The 14,693-nt window shown below is 34.0% G+C and overlaps 1 protein-coding gene across 2 annotated transcripts in view; it reads left to right on the top strand.

Annotated features, from left to right (window-relative positions):
• The first annotated feature begins 3,285 nt into the window (after positions 1 to 3,285).
• The window catches only part of LOC150102838 (protein kinase C-binding protein NELL1-like), a 299,735-nt gene continuing 288,327 nt past the window's right edge, over positions 3,286 to 14,693 (top strand). For both annotated transcript variants that reach the window (XM_090398962.1, XM_090398963.1), the window contains exon 1: positions 3,286 to 3,615. In XM_090398962.1, coding sequence (XP_090255088.1) covers positions 3,495 to 3,615 — 121 coding nt within the window. In that variant the 5' untranslated portion in view covers positions 3,286 to 3,494. The remainder of the gene's footprint in view (positions 3,616 to 14,693) is intronic.

Raw genomic sequence — 14,693 nt, 5'->3', positions numbered from 1 at the left:
AAAGTGGAATATTAAACCTACGATGAAACTTATCTACCAAGGGAGTCCTGGTACGATAGAGGCTTGCCCTTTTCCTTTTCATCGGAGTAAAGGAAATAGGGATCAAGAAGTAGCGTCCCGAGTAGTTGGACGCTACTTCTTGATCCCTATTTCCTTTACTCCGATGTTTTAATACCTGTCGGCTGAGGAATATATATCCAGGAATACTAACAGTCCCACCAAAGTGAAGGTGTTGGCAGAGGATTTAGTTGCAGTAGACAGACTGAAATCAATGTAATGTGAAATCATTACAGTGAAAATGATAATTATATGATAGAATTAATTATTATTATTACTTTCTGAATACTACTAACTGACACCCTATTTAGGTGCATTTACAAACGTTTAGGGAGAAAACCATTTTTATAAAATTTTATATTTTATAAAAATGTTTTCCTGAAATCCTTCAGGAAAAATAAAAGGCAGTTTAATTTTTGTTAAAACCTGATAATAATAATAATTACCACTTTACATCATGATGAAAACACATTTTTCATTGCGTCAGTGGCGTGAGTTACTTGACGTTGCGTGCAGTGGAGCTACCCTTTAGTGCCAGTGATTTTGATCACACTTTAGTTTAATCCCAATGTAACAATCTCTGTATGCAAAGCCGCAGCTGACGAAGTCGGTAGCTGGTCGGTCATTTGTTGTTGTGGTTTTCATACACCAACGCTGCAGCTGAGATAATATGATGCCATTATAGCATTATTAAGAGCGATGTAATAATCGAATTGTCCAACTTCATTAAACTAATTGTTAAACGTATGCATGCACTGAGTTTAATGACTGTAAGTAAATCTTTAGTTATGTGAAGGATGTAAAGTGTCTTAGTTTATGGAATTTTTTGAAAGCATGACTTTCACTGTATTGTGTTTTTGAACTAGTGGGTTGAAGTCATGACTAGGATAGATATGGTAATACTCTGTTCGTTTCTGGTGGTTATAATCCTAATATAAGTACTTTAATTATAATGATCAATAATCAGTTATTGTCAGTGCTGGAAATACTTTGAGTCACAATGCAAGACTCAAAAAAGAAAAAAAAAACACTAAGCATTCTTAGTTCCGCTTCCTTCATTACAAAGATTTTGCGTCATATTTTTAAAATGATACTCAAAATATCTATTTAAAAATATTGATAGATATATCAATCTTTTATCAATAAGCTTTTATATATTTTAATTGTAAGGTTCATTATAAGCTGAGTTTAATATTCCTGAACTGAATCAAGCAGTCCGTTAATTTGTGATTGCTTTGGTAAGACTTTACAATGCATTTCGATTGCCCCCCACCCCCCTTTCATCCTGGTCTTTTCCCAGCCATATCCCTTTTTCTCAAAAGAAAAACCTGAGACAAACTTTTTGGTGTTTTGATTTTGAATCACTGTCGAGTAAGAAGGCAGTTTGCCTATCAGAGTTACGGTCGAAGTGGGATGCTCCCTTATTAAATATTGAGATCGATCTATTTATAATGAACCCACTGGTAAAAATACTGACCATGTCTGTATTTTCAGCCGCTGTCTAATACAGGAGTATTTATTTATTAAAACTGTTCTACAAACATTAAATTTCAACAAAATGGAATACAATAAGCATCATGAAAATCCTCTCAATTATGTTGCAGAACTTTGTTATTTTGTTGAGCATGCATTGCAAGGAAATTCTGCCTAACTCGAAATTAATTTAGAAATTAAGTTTTGATTTGCAAATTTTTAAATAACTTAATTCGGCTTTACAAATTACTAATTCTGACACACACACAATATATATATATATATATATATATATATATATATATATATATATATAATGTGTGTGTGTGTGTGTGTGTGTGTGTGTGTGTGTGTGTGTGTGTGTGTGTGTGTGTGTGTGTTTTCGTTTCTTTTTTTAATTCTAGTTTGAATACAGCAATGTATACAAAGTGCATCTGTTTTAGGCTTTTGTATTTTCTGAGAAAATTATACTGCCATTTCAGTCTAAGATCACCTAATTGAATCAGATTTTTAAAAAAAGTATCAAGTTACATGACGAACTTCAAAGGATTCTCACCCAATCTTTCCTAAGCGAGGGACTTTTTTAATTTTTCTAAGCTCTTAATTGTGGAATCGGTGAAAAATTCAAAACACTGCAATGATGAATTGTTCTTGAGTAAAAACGTACTAAAGTATTGTACTCCATTGTTTTGAATATTTTCTGTGAAAGAGCTACAAATAACGGATTGCAAGATTTCTGTTCGCATGCGAAGCAAATAATTGATGAAAAATATTGATAAGTTACAAATCATGTATCACAGAAAAGCAACATTTAATGCCCAAGGATAATTTCTTTGCATTTTTACTTTTCAATGATCAAAATATTCACTCCTTTATGCTTTACTGATTAAATGGTATTTTCTCTATTTTTAATATTCCAAATCTTCTACTAACTTAAGTACCGTGAATTTTTAAAGGAGTTTAATAAATCTCGGAAAATCTTCAGCACTTGTTACGACGTTTTTTGTTTAAGTGAAAAGCATCGCATCAGGAACATTGCAATTCACCAAGTTTCAGATCTAGTGGATGTGCTAAGTTCATTTATTTCTATATAGGGAGCAATAGACGCAGGACATGCAGTATTCTCTGTTCAATACCAAGGCTACAAAGGACAGTTGCACTGACGTCTCGCGGTGATGTTCTTTTTTACGAAGTTCAACGACCGAAAAATTCGAGAAACTGCTCATTGCTTGAATATATATGTATGTCCTTTTGACGGTGTACTTTGTGTATCTTATCAATGCATTTTCTTTAATTATTTGCTGAGCGTTAATAAAACGGATTTTGTAGATCGCATTCACAAACGTGACGATTATTAGCCTCATATCGATTGCTCTACCTCCCAAAGCAAAGTAGTCGACTCGTCCGTTTTCCTTCAGCGTCCGCAAGCCAGGTTGTAGAGCAAACCTGGTCTCCTCGTGGTATCATGCTATATGCTCTGACAACAGCAACACACCAGAAATAAGAAAAGCTCTATCAGTGTTCGCATTCATACGGCATCCAGCAGCCTTTTTCTACACGCATCCTGTATGCCAACATCGACGTGGAAGAAATGCGTCCGAGCTCGTTGCCGCGAAATCTACAGCCGTAGCCAGGACTTTCCCCGTCACACGGAGTGGGATTGACGGAAGTCAGACGACGTCAGATCCTCCTTCCCGACAGTGTGTGCAGCGGGAAGGCATAATTCCAGTGAGGTGACCGCATGTGTGGCTACCCTTCCTCTAGAGAGCTGCCACGCTGCCAGCCGAAAACTTACGTCTACTATCAGGCTGCCACCACGCCTAACGAACGTGAAACCTTGTGTTTGGATTGCTTGCATATACTAGCCAAAATGTGGGGAAATGTACAGAGGCTTCGCGCTCGTAACTTCCACGAGGGCGAAGCGTAAAAGTATCAAAATGTACGAGTTCAGCCTAACGTAATCGATGATGTATTTAAGGTTCTATTGTCGCACTAACAATTTTTGGAACTGTGCTAAATGCAGCATGGCAGTGTATGCATTTCTTTTTGCAGTGATAATCGCAGATTTTTTAATCGACAAAATAGGTAAGTTGTTTCTTCCCTTTTTTGTCCTTTCACCGTAAAGTTTTATTGGTGAGGTTTGCAGTGAACACCTTTTAGCAGGGGATCGGTTGTGAATACATTTCGTTGCGCATTTATAGTTTTTTTTTTTTTTTCTACTCAAGGTATTATTAAGAAAATGAAAGAAATTCGCTGTTTTAGTAGATTTCAATCTGAAATTAGATATAATATTTGCAACATTTCATTGGTTATTTGCAAGTGAAAAATATTTCTTGGACAAGGTATTCATATATATTTAAATATTATTTTCGATGAATTTTTCTATTTTTTTTTGCTTATAAGTAAATAAAAACCTAAAAATAACTCATTTTTACTTGCCTCTGATTAATACAGATTTCGAAATTTGGTTCAAATTATAATTCTTTCTAGAATGAAGTAAATGAAAGAAATTCTGCAATGAGTTTTGCATTTTGAAAATATTTCGCAGAATTTTCAAAATGCAAAATTTAAAAGCATGTTTGCAGTTTCTACGTATGTTGCGTATAGTAAATAATGGTGTAATGTTCAACACATTCGAATTTGAATTATATTATGGTTCCGTAATGTAATATTAATCCAATAATATTTATATTTAAAACGGATTTTAAGAGGATATCTTAATTTGGGCTGCCAAAGGAGTGTATATATTAAATGCATAGAAAATTGAAATAACCATTTCTTAATGGTAATGGCGTTGTATTTACTTAAATTTTCCTCTTTTACAACATATAACTTTCATGAAAGTGGACATTTTGTTTCTATAAAATTTCTTTAAATCTCTACTCATATAGTGCAGATTATGTGCTTGTAAATTACTTTATCATTCATGATTTACAGTTCATATTAAGAATAATTAATGAATACCTGCTAAAATATTACTATTTTCAGAATTAAAATAAATAAACGTAAAAGATGCACAAGTTTATTATTATCATCCCATGCAATGCATATTTCTGATAAAATATACACTATGGTAAATGGTGCTTTGGTAATTGTAGTTAAGAATCCTAATAAATATAATTACCATTTGTCATGACATTTAGAACTATCTCAAACTAATTTTCTCAGATTGTTGATCAGGTATTGTAAAATTTCAATACGAGAATTATCAGACATTAATAAAGTGAATCACATTTTGAGATTGTTAAGTTAATCTGTCTATGTGGCGCGTGCTATCCCAATTTTTGGATCGATAGCAGTGTCAGATACATCAGAATCCTATGTCCAGATCCCTCATAATCGATGCCCATATATATACGTTTTTCGACTACTTATCACAGCTGCCCACTAATCAAACGAGGAAGGACGTGAAAGCCTTTTGTGACTCAGTATTTGCTGATTCTTTATAGTTTCATCGCACATATATATTTCATCGTCATGAAATAAGAACTGCATTTGCGATAAAGGAGGATCTGCATTGCAGTGGATTTTTATTTTTACTATTATTAATATTGGAAACCATCTTTTGAATGAAATCCAGTAGCGTACTTGATTATATTAAATAAATTTTCCAGAGAAGAAAGCAGAAATTCTAAAGTGGGACCTCTGCAATGGGTAACAAAACATAATACAACTATTTTTGTTGGAGAAATTTTGTATCACGAAAGATTTCCCCAATAGCGATTCTCGGAATGTTAATCCTTTGAAGAAACATCAAGCTTCCTCAGCGTCTCGAAGTCTGCGACGCTGCCTGGGCCGCTGGGCAGACTGGAGCCTGCTGCTCGGGTCCATGCAAGGCTTGGAGCAGTGGTCACGTTAACTGACTTCCGCTCCAAGGAGTGGCGGCGGCCCTGGGCCTTATCGAAACGGTTTGTCTTCCCTTGGTGGGAAGGATACGCGAAAGTGACAACAGATTGCAAAATATATGGATATTAACTTTTCTTCTAGAATGATAGCATAGAACGAAGTTTAGTTAAACTTATTAGGCAGACAATCCCAGAGAGCGATGCTTTCCTGCAGTTGAGAGATGAATACACTTATTCAGGGATGCCAAAAGATGCTAGCAACAGGATTCCTCAGTCTGAAAAGTCTCAAGCCAGAGTGGAATTCCTAATAGAAACAGTGTTAACGTAGTATGACATTGATGCTACTGAAGTAGTCAGATAGGGAGATTGACGTCGTAGGTTGAAGCATGGAATTTGTCTGATGATTAGATTTTTCTAATAGAGCACATAATGCTACAATGACTTTGTGTCCTATTTTTCATAAGGACACTTCAATTTATAAAGCACATTTCTGTTTCTAATTTGCTGCTATTGAATGCACATTCAGAGGTTAAATGAATTTCTTCACAGAAAGAATAAAGAACAACTCGTTTTCTTTATTCATTTAATATCGTATATTCTCTCTCTATAATCATTTAAATGTTCCATACAGTCTTGCACTGAATATTTATAGGCGCGATGGTCATAGGGGAGACGGGAAATTGCAAAACAATTAGGGCTTGGTAGCGTTAATATTGTGATTAATGGGAGTGCCTGATCAAAGCCATCATCTGGTCTTCCAGTATTATATATATATTTTAATGAATGTGAAATTTATATATCCTGTCATTGGTATTACATTCCACAGATATTATCTGTGCAAAATAAATAATATTATTATTTCTTTATGGCCTGATATATGTTTGTATTTTTTGTCATCTTTAAGGTTTTAATATATTTCATCAATAATTAAATTAAGAAAATTGAAATTCGAATTTCATTTACGTATTATTTATTTCAAAGATCATTTTAGGCTATATAATTATATATAAGGATACATAATTTTATTTCATAATATAATTCCCCAAAACGTCAAAATGAGATTATATTTCTGCTAAAATAGACAAATGCGTGAGATTAAGGGCCACAAAGCATCGCTTATATTTGTGAGTTGCGTGTTTGTAGAAGTGAGTTATTTCAGACCCGATAACCCAATCTCACTTAATAAAAAAATAGAGGGTCTATTCGAAAGGCTTCAGATCGTTCCAAGTCATAGGTATACGTATTTACACACACACACAGCTGTAGAATCACATGAGACATTCCACTATGGTTATTCCTGATATTTCTGAAAGTACAACAAATTTGCGCTTTATAATTTACTTTTTTACAGCTGGGACTTCTCCGTTCACCTCAACTCTGAACTACTGTACGAATATGAATTAAGATAATGAAAAAAGAAATAAAAATATTGTCAAAAGGATTAAAGTCATCGAAATGTGGCCTCTGAGAAGAATGAAAGAAAATAAAGTGGACTAAAAATGTCTCCAACAAAAGAGTTCTAATGCAAAAGAAACTATTCAAATAAGGAAAATTCAATCTATTGAAAAGTACAACTATCCGCATGAAATTCTTAGATAGAAGTTAGATAATAAGAAATTTTTCTACATGGCTGATGGAAAGGGTTGCTCATACCATTTGTTGATCGCCAACTTTCAGGATGAAGACTGATCTGGATCCTATGAAGTAATATTAATCTTAATAAGGATATATTGGTATGGCAAAGATTAATAAGTAAAAAACGATAGCACGCCTTTTAATGTGCTTTAATGAGTACTCGTCAACAGGCATAAATTATTTGACTGTCTGTAGACCTGCACAGGTTAGGCAGGAATATAAATGCGAAGAGTGCCAACCGTCAAAATGTCGCATACTCTATCAAGTAAAGAGCGCTCAATCCTTAAAGTGCTGAGAAGTAGCTGACTAGGAATGCACTCCAAAGAAACTGCCACTGTCTAGACGCAACCACCAGGATTTTTTTTTTTTTTTTTTGAAATATAAGAGCGAAAGGACAAACTATAAAGACTCGGAGACAAAAATGACGTAAGCAAACACCATAAATTCTCCTTTTCAAAAATGGTTCTTTAACTGCATTCGGAGAGTGCTTATTATTAATTTCCCATATTCTTAAAGTTTGGTCAAGCTTTATTAATATGAATATATATTTTAGGTGCATAAGTGCACTAAAATACGTAGACGTGCACTGAAAGAACAAAAGCATAGCGTTATTCTTTATCAAGAATGGTTACGCTAAAATCTTCTGCATTCTTTACTAATATTTAAGTTTATAAATGTGATTTTCGCTTTATGTTTTCATAAACATTTTTATATTCCTACACTTTAACAACTAAAATGCTGCTATATTAGTTTTATGGCAGCATTTGGCTTTTTTTCTTAAATACTCGTATACATAGTAATATAACAAAAAAGATCTATAATTTTTAGGGAAAATATATCAATCAAGAGGTTTTTGATATTAATCATTTTAATAACGACTTCTAATTAATATCTGGACACAAATTCAATATAAACACATTAATGTAAGAGGTACACATTTGCTAGGGGTCCAAAGCAAATAAAAGAAAAGGCCAACTGCTAGTTTATCTTTAATGAAGAATGAGCTCATAAAACTTGAACCTTTGCTACTCTTGTATCTGTGTCGAAGAAATAACAACATAGCAATGGGTCATAGTGTTTAGTATTTCTGTTACTATTCAGTAAAGATGAAAACAACAGCTAGCATATTGAAATTAAAATAAATGTGACACATCTAACTAATATTTTTTTATTTGATTTATTGTGTCATTTTATCTCCGAAGGTGTGCCAGCCTTCCTCATGGTAGGCTGACACATGTGACTACTCTTTTGTATTATTAATTTCTGGGAAAATTAGAAGGAAGGAAGTGATTGAGTGTCTCTGAGCTAAAGGAAGGTGGGCAGATTATATGGCAGCGAAATTTCGTATGTTGAGATAGAGATTTCAATTTACACACGCACGCACACACACACACACACACACATATAGATACACGCGCAGAGTACTTATGTACTTTCTGTTTCAGTAGAAACCCTGCTTATAGTACACCCACATTATTCGTTATTAAGCGACAAACATATTTTACTACACGTCATTTGAAACACTCAAGTTACCGTACTCTCCGCTCATGCGTATGCCATTCTGTCGTTCTTATTTTCTCAAGTTGGCTGTTTATTATTGCTTATTGTTATCATGTAATATGCAAGACTTCATGAGATTAAGAGATTTATTTTTATGAATAGTGCAAATAAAGGCTCTGCCTATGGAAGCAGTATTTATTACAGGTATATCAGATAAAGGTCAGAAACAAATATTTAATTTCTAGCTCTGAGTAAAGATGTCGCCATATACAGTTGTGTTACCTAAAAGTTAATTATTAGAATATTGTATACTCGAACGAGTTTAAATATTTGTTTTCCGTGTTTAGTGTATCAATTTTCTGTGCATTTTCTATTACTCCAATTTGAATTAAATTGTTATTTTCATAACAATCTCGTGCATAAAAGATTGAAAACTTATAGTGCATTTAGTATTATCGCAAATGGATTAAGGATGAGATAACGCGAGAAGACAAACATATGTTGTTTTTCTAGAGACCAAACATAATCTTTGACGACACCTCAGGCCTCAAAATATCAAGGTAGTGGTGTGGCACTGACAATGGAAATCATACGTATACGTCATTCTTTTTACACCAGAAAAATTAATTTTCGAATGTATTTTTGAATAAGTATAAATTTCCTGGTTTCTCTCAATTGTTTTATATGGATTAATGGTATTTGCATAAAACTACCAAATCGATTCTTTATTACATAAATTTATTAACCGTTAATTTTCTATAAATTATAAACCTACCACGTTCAGTTAATAATTATATAAAATAAACGTAAAATTTTTTTCTGGATCTCTTATCAATTTCTTGGGGAAATCGTGCACTCTCGCCAAATATTATACACACAAGATGATTTGAGAAAATGCTCATTTTTAAGATAATAGCGCTTCATTAGTGCAGTCACTGTTTTAGATCTGAGCTCGAATTCTATCAGGAGCGAAACATTTTAATATGCGTTTTGCAATTAAAGTTCGGTTTCTTAGAGAGGGGGAGAAAAGATTTTTTTTTCCTACTGAGAATTAAAGTTTTTACTCTGGTGAAATAGTTGGAAACAGTGAAAAACGTTGGAGAATACGCAAAACTAGCATACATAAACCAATAAGAAACCATGAATTATTTATGTAAATTAGTCCATGTTCTCCAAGCCGTGTGTTCGTTTCGCTGGAGTTAAAGCTTTATCGGTTGTTCCAGCATAACTATTTTATTTCGAAATCGAATGAAGACACTTGAACTGTTTAACTAACATTTGTCGTTGTTATGTTAGTTAAGTGGTAGAAATAAAGACCATTATCCAGCTATTGGAAGCCTGAAGTGATTAACATAGCTTCATATTTAGATTCCAGTTCAGATTCCCGGATTATTTACACCACAGTCCATCCAAGATACTGATGGGGTATTGAAAAACTTGCACTCCCACCTACAAAAGCCAGTTGTATAACAAGAGGTAGTCAAGGGGCGTTCGTATTTCTTCCGTCATGTGCTTCTGTTGTCTAGTCTGTAATCACGGGAGAATAACTCGCTACTTCCGTTTATAATAGGAGTAAACGAAATGCTGGCCACTGTCCTGTTTGCTGCTTGACTACATAATTAGGAGGAGAAAAGAAAACTTGGCGGCTGTCCTATACAGCGGTATACTACTGCACCAGAGCCATCAAAATGCTCGTGTCCCAGTTATCAGTAAGAGCATTGAGCGAATGAATGTTTAATACTACCAAGAATAAAACAATAATATGAATTTCGTTTTTTATCTTATGATTTCTGGTTAATTTTACTATAACAATTTTCGACTAACTTTATTTACACTCTAATGGGGAGAAGTGTTGTTCTTTCTCGTCTCTTTTGCGACGATAACTCCGACCATGCTTAATTCTTATTACTCCAATTGATCGAGTGGTGCTTTCTGCTTTGATAATATTTTCGACTTACACTTGCTTCTTGTTACTCTAGAAAAAAACTTTATTCGGCATTCATAAATGTGAAGAAACGAAGTAAATTACTTTCCTTTTGTCCTGGTGCTTTAATTAAAATTCAAGATTAAAAAAAAAAAATCAGAGGCGTGACGAAACTAGAAGCGAATAAAATACTTATGCCTCTCCCCCCTCAGGTCTAATTTCTTTTTAACTGCTTGGTCCCAAAAATTGTTAAAGTAAATTGGTTAAACACCAATTAAGTTTTCGTAAGAAAATAGCAAATGTTCATTTGACAGAGTTATTTTTTTATTATTTAATCACAACTATTATATTTTTACTGTGAATCGCAGCTAGGTTCCTAATGTGAACACAAGAGCGTAGCGCTCCTTTCTAAACTGCGAGTCTCACAGTTTAGAAGTGGTTGCTCAAGTCATCAGAAATTAAGAAAAAATAGGAGTAATCTATGTTTGCATGCATTGCTTAAGTTTGAACTGTCCTGGCTCAGTGGAAGACATATTTTACAATATTTCCATTTCACATAAGATTGGTGTTTTCGAAAATTTGATAACCTGAACATCCAGTTATTATTACAGATACAAATATTACTTACTTCCAATTCACTGGATTTCGTATTTTCTCTTTGTTTCAGGCTTAATTTTATATTCATTTGGGATGTAAAAATCCCAACTCCTTTCAGCCATGGAATATCATTTTCACATCTGAGGTATAATTGCTTCCAGTGAACAGAAAAACGATTGATGCATTTTTAAATGTGCAACGGAGAAGATGAATAAAAAGTACCGCAAAGTAATTGAAAATATTAAATTCGCATAACAAAGGTTTTATACTTGTCGTTACTTCCATTATAATGGGATGTGGAGATATTTTCGTCGAGAAGAGCGCAAAAGAAAATCTTGGTCTGTGTACAAATAATTAACGCCGTGCACATCTCGCAGGTCTTAGTTTCACACACGCACCATCACTGACTCTTTCGCGTTTTACTAGCGAACGAAAATATCGTCACACCTTGTTGCGATGGAAGTAACGACGGGTATGAAACCTTTGTTTCGCAAATTGGATATTCTAAACTATTTGGGTCGTTATTTTCATTCACCATTTATATTGCCAGTCTGTTAGTAACGTTACCAGAAATTATACTTTCAGATATTCTAATGTGGCGTGCTTTGATTGTTTACTGGAGAGTACATAAACTCTTGTTGCGTAAGAAATAAAAATAAATATAAAGATTGCAATATAAAGAAAAGCTCAAGTTGTTGGGAGGAAAACCCTTAAAACATCCACACGAGAGCAGCTAACTCACTTTCAGTTTGAAAAGTCCTTCGAAAGGTTCTTGGAATCCTATCAGGTCATCCTGAAAGCGAGTTTTATACTGTACTTGTTCAAACATGTCTCAACTTGTGTAAACATGAATTTTTAAAGCTTTATAAGTACCGCTAAGCTGAGGCTGCCTCATTCTATGGAATTCCATCTTGCAAGAACATCATACAAAAGTTATTGATTAAATAACCCTTTATTACAATGGAGGTCACTGAAGAGCACATTTGGCCCGTGATTAATGAGTTCAGAAAAGGCAACAATGCTACTAATACCGTAAAAATGTGGAAGAAGTGTATGGTGATATCATAACAGGGAATCGAAAAGTCTTCAATCAAAGGGCATCGCAGTTATCTTTTGAGTTACGAAGGCACTCCCTTATAACGATTTTTTGCGTTCTACTCGGGATTCGAACAGGTCATTCCAAACAAGGGCGGCATCGTTATTCCCTACAAAGGTGCTACAGAAGGACCACATGATAGAGAGAGAGAGAGAGAAAGGGGGGGGGTACTTACTTTATTTACATAGTTTATAATTAATTGTAGCATAAAATACTAATCCTACTTTATGAAAGTAAAGGCGTAAACACTCGAAAATGATAGAATCACTTTCATTCAGCTATCGGTTTAAGTTTATATAATTTAAATATATTTCTTTAATATTTAATATTCCGCAGTTCTATTTGCCACACGCACTTACGTGATCCTAAATTTCTCATTTGTATTCCATTAGCTATCCGCTATGAAGATAACAGATTTCCTTGGAATTACGCCAAGTCCTCTTAACCTCAGTAAAAACGATCGCATAACTAATACCAGCAACAGTACAGTGCTGCGACTGCAGTCGCGCGCAAATATTGTGAAGATATTCTAGTTTCACGGTATTCGATGCCTTTTCTTAGCGCATGTCTGGATGTATGTCTGCTTTTTTTTTTTTTTTTTGCTTCAATCGTTGTCGTCAGGTTGTCTTAAAGTATGTAAGGTCGATATTTATGCAACGGAAAGAAAATCCTGCCGTATAATTTTATTAATTTTTGCAGTATAAAATGGTTTTACCTACACCCTTTTTAAAAGCAAACCAATTACCCTACAGATTATTGTTATTACGTAAGTTCCTATTACACAACATTTGTTTCTTAACATAATGGATGATCCCCACTTAACGCACTCAAATCTAAGACCCGATTCGTTAACACACGAGAGAAATATTAATTTTCTCATCGAAAAATTGAATAAAAGCCTAAAATACTTAAAAAAGTAATCGTTTTTAAAGACGTAAATTTAATGCATTTGCCCTGGGTTAAGTATTAGAAAGCAGTATCAAACGATTGTCGTTAATTACGACAAAGTCAATCGTTTGGTCAACAAAACTGTTAATTATTAAACTATTAATATCTAGTATACTTTTCCTCTCGATGATACGCGAAACAGAAAATGAATGCTCACATAATGACTATGAAAGTAAGCCTAGTGCTATGTAATATACTTAATATACATTTCGATAATATGTAGTGTAAATAAATAAATGCCTTAATATTCACGACGTCCCTTTTTCAGAATTAAGCACTGGATAAAAAGATGTCGTATTTTACGAGAAGAGTACTACCTCTAACTCTTAGTAAAAATTCATAATTAAGTCTATGAAAATTAGTCTTAATTATGGAGAACTATTGCAAACTCGATACATTTGTAACTATTTATGAAAGTCTTATTAGAAGTGAGATAGGTCGGCGAATTCTAGGATTTCACTCATTTTCATCTTGAATAATGAATGCAAAAAAAAAGTGATTGGTCAGGTCCACTCACTTCTTACAATTGCTGAAATCCTCCTTTCATCCGACTTCAAATCCATTCGGTGTAATTTTCCCAAATATTACCAACTGGTTTATGTAATTTCCTCTTTTTTTCATTCTCTTTGATTAAAATTTCGTTGGTTTATTCTGACTCATTCATTTACTTTACTCTTTCTCTCGTTCCGTATAAACAATAAACTTTTTTCTTTATTTAAATCTTGTTCTTTTGTTAGTAACATTTATGTAAATATGAAGAATTTTAATTCATAATGCAACTATTTTTATATTTTTCTAACCTCATCAAAGAGAGAGCTGTTGTTAATAAAGTTGCTGAAGCAAGCGATAAGGGTTGTCTATCGAGTTGTTCACTTAACCACAAAAATATTCTTTTCATCTAATTCCAGTGAACGTATTCTATTTTCAGCATAATAATAATAATAATCCTGGATATTTACAAGCCCTCAAGGCCCGTGACCTTTCCAAGATTGGATTTTGAAACCACAATTTCAAGATAAAGTGGTTAGTTTTATGCCTAAATATATATTGTTACATGCAAATTGCAAATATTCTCCTGGCCGGTTTGTCTGTCTGTCTGTCTGTATGTGTGTATATATATATATATATATATATATATATATATATATACTGCTTTGAAATAAGTCAACAGACACTGTAGCATGAAGAATGAACAGCCATGACTTCCTTTCGCTGCGATGATTGCAGCATTCCTACGGGACATACTTTCCACAAGCGTACGATAGCGATCAACGGGAATTTTAGGTCATTCTTCCTGTAGGCATGTAATGAAGTCCTGGACTGTTGTGGGGCGAACTTCCATTGACCTTATCCGACGCTCCAGTCATCCACAGATGTTCAATAGGGTTGAGATCAGGGATCTTTGGAGGCCAGTCAAGTGCAGTGATGTTCATGTTCATCAACCACACAGTTACAGCAGCACCCTTATGACATGACGCATTGTTCTGGTGAAAGAGACAATGGTCTGATCCGTACAAACGCCACAAAATAGGAAGCATTGCATTGCTCATAAACCTCTCGGAATTCAATGTTCGTGGCACCCCAAACACAGGTCGGAGCCAAACCAACAAAACCCACA

Source organism: Typopeltis vanoorti, chromosome 10 (assembly GCF_054136105.1).
Source record: "Typopeltis vanoorti isolate ZY-2024b chromosome 10, IOZ_Tvanoo_1.0, whole genome shotgun sequence".
NCBI classification, from domain to species: Eukaryota; Metazoa; Arthropoda; class Arachnida; order Uropygi; family Thelyphonidae; genus Typopeltis; species Typopeltis vanoorti.
Note: the sequence above shows the minus strand (reverse complement) of the source record. Positions and strands in the feature narration are given on the sequence as shown.